This window comes from Adiantum capillus-veneris, chromosome 4 (genome assembly GCF_014529385.1).
Source record: "Adiantum capillus-veneris isolate H3 chromosome 4, ASM1452938v2, whole genome shotgun sequence".
Taxonomy (NCBI): domain Eukaryota; kingdom Viridiplantae; phylum Streptophyta; class Polypodiopsida; order Polypodiales; family Pteridaceae; genus Adiantum; species Adiantum capillus-veneris.
The window spans coordinates 164,288,775-164,297,855 of NC_140934.1; the positions used below are offsets into that span (position 1 = coordinate 164,288,775).

Sequence of the window (9,081 nt, forward strand, 5' to 3'; positions counted from 1 at the left end):
TTACAAGGAAGCAGTGCAAATGAAGGACTCCGGGAATTGGCAATTGGCCATGCAGTCAGAGATGACAGCTCTGCATAAAAACAAGACATGGAAGCTAGTTAAATTACCACAGGGCAAAAAGGCTCTACCTTGTAAATGGGTTTACAGGTATAAGATCACCGCTCATGATAGTCAGCCAAAGTACAAAGCAAGGCTTGTTGCCAAGGGCTTTAAGCAAGAACAAGGCATTGACTTTGATGAAGTCTTCTCTCCGGTGGTCAAGATGACTACATTGAGATGCTTTCTTGCATTGGTTGTAATATTAGATTTGGTGTTGCACCAAATGGATGTCAAGACAGCGTTCTTGCATGGTGATTTAGATGTGGAAATTTACATGCAGCAGCCAGAAGGGTTTGTTGAGAAAGGCAAGGAAGATTGGGTATGCCAGTTGTTAAAGAGTCTTTATGGCTTAAAACAATCACCGAGGGCATGGTACCATAAATTCCACAAGTTTATGCTTTCTCAAGGCTACAAACGTAGTGAGTTCGATCACTATCTATATACAAAGAAGGCTAAGGATGGCAGTTGGCTGATCCTTATTTTGTATGTGGATGACATGTTGATTGCTGGCAAGCACTTGGAAGCAGAATCGTTTGACATGAAAGACATGGGTGAGGCAAGTCATATACTTGGTATGCGCATTGAGAGAGACAGATCAAAGAAGTTGATTTGGTTATCTCAAACAGAGTATATTGACAAGGTTTTGCAACGTTTCAATATGGAGAAGGGAAAGGCACTGAGTGTTCCATTGCCACCATATGTGAAACTTAGCAAACAAGATTGTCCTGTGTCTGAGGAAGAACAGGCTGAAATGGATAAGATTCCATATGCGTCTGCAGTGGGTAGTTTGATGTATGCAATGATTGCTACTCGCCCAGACATTGCATTTGCAGTGGGAGTAGTAAGTCGATACATGTCAAACCCAGGCAAGAAACATTGGGAGGCGGTGAAAGGAATATTGAGATACCTGAAAGCTACAAAGAGTATGCGTATATGCTATGGGAGTCAGGAGCTAAGTGTAAAGGGTTTTACAGACTCAGATTATGCAGGTGACTTAGACAACCGAAGGTCTACATCAGGGTATGTCTTTACATTGGCTGGTGGAGCAGTATCATGGCGTTCTAGATTACAAGATTGTGTTACTCAGTCTACTACAGAGGCTGAATATGTTGCAGCATCAGAGGCATGCAGAGAATCAATTTGGCTTAATCGACTAGTAACAGACTTGGGAATCAAAGAAGAGATGCCTGTGTTATATTGTGATAGTCAAAGTGCTATACAATTGGCTCGCAATCCAGTTTATCACTCAAAGACAAAGCATGTGGATGTGAAGTATCATTTCATCAGGGAAATGCTCGAGGATAAGCAACTTCAGCTTGTCAAAGTTCACACCACAGAAAATCCTGCTGATCTACTTACAAAAGGACTTCCCTCAGAGAGCTTTGCGCATTTTCGCAAGCAGTTAGGTGTAGGGTAGTACATCACTTCTCTACATCTCTTGTATATTAGCTTGTATAGTAGCTTCTCTCACACTTAAAGTACCACATTGGACTTTAAGTGGGAGGTTGTTGGGATATAAAGCCCAATGTGGTCGCCCAGGTAAGTGGGCGGGCCGCCAGGTATGTACACATATTCTTTTGTAAAAACCTAATAAGAACTCACTATGCTCTACACATTACAGTAGAGCGAGTTCACCATATCGTCGTGCTCTTCTTCTCGCACTCTCTCTCGTGTCGCACTTCCGCTCGTACTCCTTCAAGCTTGTCCACGGACACATAGGGTTGGGATGTGTCACGTGACACAAATCACAATGGAAATGCCTAATCCTTCAAACCGCACACGCTTCTTCTGCTTTTTGGCCGAGGCAAAAATAGACTGACGACCCAAATAACCCGGAAAGTCGTTCCTTTCTTCTGCTTTTTGTCGTGCGTTTCTGCTTTGTTCTGCTTGTCAAAAAGCTGAGAAATCTGTGCATCAACCACCTCTTCTAATTCTTGCTCAGTAAACATCCTTGGGGTAGGAGGTTTCTTTGAGTACTAGTTTGGGGGGGTGGTTCAGTGGTCTGTTGCCTCTGTGCATAGACCTAGTCAAAGGAGGTCTGAGTCATAAAATTTGCAAATTTCGGATCCTTCGCAAAATTTAGCATCATCTTTCTTGCGTCGTCGATCAATCGTCGACGCTCAATCTCTTCAAGCTCCGCCGGAGTAGGCCAAGCCGGGCCGTACTCCTCCCGAGAATCTTCTTCGTGCTCTCCTCTCGCATCTCCGGATGCAGAGGGAGTCTACTGATCTCTGTCTGAAGCCATAAGTGCCGCGTAAAAAGGATCGAATTTCCCGGTAGAAGAGAAATCGGTCGCACTCTGAGACCACTGTAACAGACTTGGACACTCCAAGTCAAGAATCTACCGCAACACCACAAGAATTCACTTCAAACAGTTTACACTTCACAATTGATTCGACACTGGCCCGCCGGCGGAGTTCCGTGCCTAGAGATATTGGCCCCAAAGACTGGCGCCCCCTTCGATATTTCTTTTTGTATTAATTTGTTGCAAAGTACAAGCGAGTGGGAGGCTCTCACTCTCAGACTCTGCGTCTGATGCTCTGAGAAGTGGGAAGTCTGCCCACTTATTTAAAGGTTACAAGGGATGCCAAAAGCAAAGCCCCAAAAGCTGTAAATCAAAAGCTTACAAATAAAGCACTTCTTTTTGCTTCTCTCTCTCAAGCCACTGCTTGGCAAAAATAAAGCAATAAAAATCTCTTCCCCTTGCTAATATGCGTAGGAAAAAGCACGTCCAAAAAGCTGCGCTAATCTGAAAATCCGTACGCAATTTGCCACGTCAGCAGATCGAAAATTGCTGACACTGCACGGCTGCCACCTCAGCTTTTTTGCCAGTGCATTATGCGGCAGGAATTCCAGGAGATTGTTTGGCTGACACTACAGCATCTCAGCAGGGCGGGGTGTGTGTACCAAGTAGCCACTCACCAATTTGTGACAGCCACCAGCTTCAGCCAGAGAGAGGTTTGTAAGTGGCAGAGAGGGGCAAGAAGTGCTCCGTATAATTAATTTGGACCCTTGTGTTAAAGTTCAAGTTATCGGTGTTTGAACCCGTTGGTCGGAGTTCAAGGCACATGCATCTGGCAAGGAACCAATCAGACGTATCTAAAACACTATGGATGAGTGCACCAATCCATTGTTGTTGGTCAGATCATGGACAGGCTGAGTCCCACAGTTCATTATCTTCGAGTATTATTTTTGGACGTGATGTGTTCACTACGTTCACGAATGGGGATTCTTGGACGTAGTGTGGTCTACAATCAAATTTTCCAAAAGGCAACCGATGCTCAAGATGGCATTCTTCTAAGGAACAAAGTTGAGGGTAGCAAATCCAAGTAGCCCAAGGCATTCTACAAGGGTGTCCATGATAGCTTCTTCATCGACTTGGTCTCACTATTGATGTCCACTATGAGCAGCTGCATAGAGGGTAGTTTAGGCATCTCAAGTGACCTGCCCAATGTGATCCCATTATTTATTTTGGCTTTTAGGTATTTATTTTACTTATTTGTCAAAGTCTGGGTAGGGCAATATACTGAGGTTGCTATATATGAAACCCCTTGCCTCCATTGTATTACTCACTCAGTTATTCATTGCCAAGTTGATTGGTTCAGGACACTCTCGTTTTCTCTCTCTCTCTTTCGTGCTTGGTCTCTACGCTTCAGCATCGTTGACTTGGACAAATGGGGTTAAAAGGAAATAAAGTGTATGGCTTTGAAGATAAAGTACGAATTGAAGAGCTTTTAACGTGAAGTTTCACACAAAAAGAAAGCATAAATCAAGGAAATAAAGTGTATGGCTTTGAAGATAAAGTACGAATTGAAGAGCTTTTAACGTGAAGTTTCACACAAAAAGAAAGCATAAATCTTTGAGACTCGTATCACCAACCCAAAACTTCACTGCTTCTCCAGATAAAAAACGAAAGAATAATATATTAGCTTAAAGGAAACGCTAGTCTATAGAAGGAAAGTTGAAACTTAATAAATGATCTCATAAACCAACAAGGTTATATCACGCCCCAGAGAATGTGCAGACCCAGCTCGCCCATCACAAAGGCCAGTACTTGCAAACGCCATATATTATTGTGTTATACAATGTATACAGATTGAAGTATAGTAAGGCATTAAGCTCAGAGATCAACTTTGTTACTTGAATACATTCTTCGTCTATTAAATGGTGTTTCAAACCAAGTAGTTTGCAAGCCTATTTGATCATACTTGCAAGAAAAGAGAAAAACTGCTTGCTCACAACCCAAAGCCGTCCTGATGCAATCTTAGAGATATTAATGGGAACATCACAAAAACATGCATAACCTGGACTTATACATGTTTGCTTAGAAGTTACAATTATAAACAAGAAACAGGATGAACATAATAAATATACATTGCAAAGAAGGCATTTATTTGCTGAAGCCAAAGGTACACATAACCTTGACAAAAAATTCTACACCCAGATGGACACAACTCCTAAAGGACATTATCAGCCGATAATGATAACACATGTGTCATCACTCAGTAACTCATGGAGGCAGAATAGAGACATAGTTATCTATTCCCACTTACGATACTCTAAAAACGAATACCTACCTTTCCATCTTTAATGGATCCCTTGCCCCGAATAGTAATTCTGCAGCCTGTTTCCTGCAAACAAGCATTCTTGCTGCTTAGTTCTATGTAATTTTAGTATTAGAGCTAGAAAAAAAGCAGCACACTTACGGTCTCCAAACGCTTTTGAGTGTTCCCACGTGGTCCTAAAATAAGGCCGATAAAGTTATAGCCAGGATTATCCTTTGCCTTTCACCCAAAAGAAAAAAAGACTCAATTAAACCCTTAAGACAGAACTAAAACCTTATAACAGAAAACACCTCTATCAGGAAAAGAGGGCCACTTATACTAAAGTCCTCGACCTGGTTACCTTGAGAGAACAGAAACCTAAAATATACTTGGTTCAAAATAAAAGAACACTTAGAAAACACTTCAATTGAAACCAAAATCAAACTTTGAAGCCAAAAGAGAGAATAAGTTCAGAAGGAAACAACCACAATGCTTGCATTCCAAAACCAAAAATTTGAGAGAGAAAGAAAGACACATCAAGCATCCACAAAAGACAGAAATACCTAAAAGAAAGAGAGAGAGACATTGACCAAGAAAGGCAATGTACAAAACCTACGAAAAAACTAAGATGTCCACCAATGGGCTTGCGAGGGGACAGAACAGTGATAATCATGTCAAGAACATTATCTAATGCTCTTTCAAAATAACATCATCATCAGCTGCTAACAGTAACTTGACTATTTGTCCAATCACAACTTAGCAAGGTGAAGGAAAAGGAAACAAGACTCCAGAAAAAAGCTTGAAGAAAACAATGAAGCAAGCCTGTCATGCATAAAGATGCTTGTACAAACTGCAGATATTCAGTACAAGTGTTCCAAAACTACCATCACTTAAAACCATCAGCTCATCAGTTGTTCATCACCTTAATCCAGCTTACAAACTATCACATATCCCCCTTAAATAATATCACAGAGTTTAAGCAATACTTACTGGAACGATTACGTCACAGAGTCTAAGTGATACTTACTGGAATAAATAGCTTGGCCTCCTTAGGAACAGGTCTATATCCAGATGGTGGTTTGTAGAATGGGTTTAGGTTCATACATTCTCCTGCAGCAGAAATATCTCAAGATTAAACAAGTGTTTTCTTTTTAGCTTTCTGCAATGAGATGCAGAATCTTACCTATAGCTTCACGTCTTTCAACATCCAGCCGATCACGCTTCCTTCCCTGAAATGTTAAAGGTAAATTAATTCACAGGAACTCACATGCCTACATTTTGCGATTGGAAAACTTTTACTACAATAGTTCAATATGACTTCCAAAAACAGGACAGTACTCATAGCAGAAATTTACCTCTCTTGTATTCATTCTGTGTCCCATAGAATCATAAATAGGTGGCGGTGAAGGAGAGCGTGTTGCCTCGTTATTATCAATCTCCAAGTTATTAGATTCAAGTTGTGCAGCAAGCTGCTCCGCCCGAGTCTGCTCAAAATTTGTAGCACCAGACAGGCAGCAACATCACTTAATGCACCTGGAATGGGATGATTCTCATAAGATGATGTCCCCTGCCCCCCCCCCCCCCCCCCCCACCCCACCCCCCCACCCCTTCATTTCCTTCAATATACCTTCCCCCCAAGAGACAACTTTGTGATCAACCTAATGCAAAGTACGGTGGTTCGACAAAAAGGTCATTTTACAATTCATTAGTGTGAGTGGTATGTGATTCAAGGAAAACTGCTGCGACCTCAATACATTACAGGAACCCCCAATCGATCAGCAAGTTGAGTACAGAAAGAGCGTTACCTGGTAGGCAAGAGCTCGCCCTCGTTTAACAGCTGGTTCCTCGGTGAGATCAGGCCCCCACTTCGTCTTGCGGGATATGGGGCTGGGCTCCTCTTTCTTAGGTTCCAAGGGCTCCCACTTGGTAGTTCGTGTGACAGGAACCAACGTTTTATTCTTCGGGATGACGAAATTGGGTCCGACGACAGACATCATCGATGCCTTTGGGGTATCCACGGCACCCATCCCTGAAGCGCTTGCCGTGGTGGAAGTACCCAGTTCAGCAACCGAATCAAGTTGTTTTTCGCTCCCATCGTTCAGAGACGGTCCCATGGCCGAGGTGGCCATGGAAGCAGCGGAACCCGTCTCCATAGTCTGCTCAACCCAAACCTCTGCTGTTAGGTAGCTAAACGCAGATCGCTAAATACCCAAACCCGACCAGTGACTGCCTCTAGGCTATTGTGTTAGTAATTGTGCGGTTTTTTTTTTTGTGACCGTGATGGTGCGGCGTATGGCGATAGAGGGGAGGGTTCGAGTGTTGAGGTGGGGAGGGTAGGCGAGGGAATCTAGGGGGGTATCTGAGCGATTTAAGGGTTTAATTTTTAGTATGCCAATATGTAGGGAGAGTGTTTACACGGGAAGTTCCTTAAAATTCAAAAGCATAAAGTCTAACTGAATTTTCACAAATCGTGCTAAGGTGACACGTGGCAGGTTGTTCAGATTTTCGAGTTTTGTGTTGGCCTTTTTTTTTTTGCACGTTTTTGGGAGCATGTGCTATTGGGGTCAACTCCTTTTGGATGTAGTGCTTTTGGGCATCCATTGTACTGTCCACTCTCAGAGAGCATCTGGATGCAGAGTCTCGGGAGAGTTGGACTCTAAGGGAGTTTCTAAACCAAATTTCCAAATCTTCATCGCTAATTCTATCCACATGGACACAATTATAGTGTACCACCCACCTTTGAAAAAATCCGAAAAGCTCTGCCCGGAAACCCATTGTCCAACAAGGCAAGACCAGTGTTGGCAACTTTCATAAGCTGAGTGAGGGCAGCCACTTTGTTCTTTGTACATTCATCTCGAAGCCCTTTAGGCAGCCCACAACAATACTTCTCAATCTGCTCTGTCTCAGTGGCACAAACCTGTAGGAGGTAACTGAGAGCAACGCTTTGCAAAACCTCTTATTGTACTCATGTAGGCTCTCGCAGGGTGTTTAAAAGGTTGCACATGCAAAGACCGAGCGGCTCAAAACCTATACGCAACGTTGTTGTCTTCATTAAGCTTCAAACTCTTAGGTTTTCTCTTATACTCGGCAAAGGTCAAGAAGGGACTCCTTTTGCTCCACCCCTCTACACCACTACCTACGCTTGCCTCCCACATCACATCTGTTCTTCAGACATCAACCATTAGCTCTTTCCCACACACCACCCATACCGGCCACACTCCCCCCAGGGACTATGCCACAGAGTCACTAGTATGATGATGAGTGCAAAGACCTCTATTGTCGGTTGCATCGTGCGCGGCGGACTCATGGAGAGATCACTGATCATCAAGAGGCCAGATGCCAGATGAAGACACTCACATGCCGAAAGCGGCGAGCTTTTAGGGAGGCACATGAGCTAGAGCCATACCACATGTTCATGAGACAGCGCCACAACATGGTGCACCCTTCAAGAGCCACAACAGACTACTCCTATTGAGGATTCACAGGTATGGCATGATTATGCAGAAAGAATCTATGAGGTGCCGAACCAGCCTTCGATTTCGCAACCACCCAAGCCTCGACCCACGAGCTCTTCCTTCTTCACAGTAGAGATGATCAAGAAGGCCATTGACCACCTACATCACCGCCGATCATTAGATCTTACAGGTTTACAGAGTGAACACCTCATTTATGCAGCTGCCATGATAGCGTCGTTGATTGCACATGCATTCAACCGAGCTATAGGGGAGGGATTCCTAGAGGAGTGGACCAGGCACACCATTGTGCCGATCCAAAAATCTAGAGACACCTTGGACCCAGGGAATTATAGGATTATCATGATTGGCCATACAATGGCCAAACTATATGGGACAGTTCTTGGGGTTGAGCTTAGTTCATACGAGGAGGTGGAGCTGGCCAGGCAGGACCTTCTCCATCGTCGACCACATCTTCCTTCTACGCTACCTCATTGATGGGGCAAAGGTGCGGAAGAAGAGGCTTTACTATTGCTTTGTGGATTTTCGCAAAGCCTTTGACATAGTCCCACGAGAGAGGCTATTTTGACGACTTTTGAGTTTGGGGTCACCTTCAGAGATGATATGGGCCATCTATGCTCTTTATGAGAGAGTGATTAGGAGAGTTCACTACCCAAGCGGTATGTCGGAGTCTGTTGCTAGCACCATTGGTGTTAATTAAGGATGCCCCTCTCCCGGAACCTCTTTGGACTCTACATCGACGAGATCTTTGACTACATCCTACAAGCGGGAGAAGCATGAGCAGACCTGCAGGTACTGAAGTCCAGACTATGCTATATGTTGATGACATTGTACTGATTTTAGAATCACCATAGGGCCTACAGAGCCAACCGAGAGACTTGGATGATTTTTGTACAGACAAGGCACTCACAGTGAACCTTGGGTAAACCAAGGTCATGATCTTCCACACCTCTAGATCAGCCCGA

The 9,081-nt window shown here is 43.7% G+C and overlaps 1 protein-coding gene across 2 annotated transcripts in view; it reads right to left on the minus strand.

Annotated features, from left to right (window-relative positions):
- LOC147460297 (uncharacterized) overlaps positions 1 to 6,876 on the minus strand; it is a 55,058-nt gene extending 48,182 nt beyond the window's left edge. The window contains exons 1-6 of one of the 2 annotated variants that reach the window (XM_086511380.1): positions 6,449 to 6,876; positions 5,999 to 6,127; positions 5,827 to 5,872; positions 5,671 to 5,753; positions 4,806 to 4,883; positions 4,677 to 4,730 (exon numbers count right to left, since the gene is read on the minus strand). In XM_086511380.1, coding sequence (XP_086367506.1) covers positions 4,677 to 4,730; positions 4,806 to 4,883; positions 5,671 to 5,753; positions 5,827 to 5,872; positions 5,999 to 6,127; positions 6,449 to 6,796 — 738 coding nt within the window. In that variant the 5' untranslated portion in view covers positions 6,797 to 6,876. Of the gene's footprint in view, positions 1 to 4,676; positions 4,731 to 4,805; positions 4,884 to 5,670; positions 5,754 to 5,826; positions 5,873 to 5,998; positions 6,177 to 6,448 lie in introns of both variants that reach the window. The other variant, XM_086511381.1, reaches the window with a different exon arrangement.
- Positions 6,877 to 9,081: the final 2,205 nt, after the last annotated feature.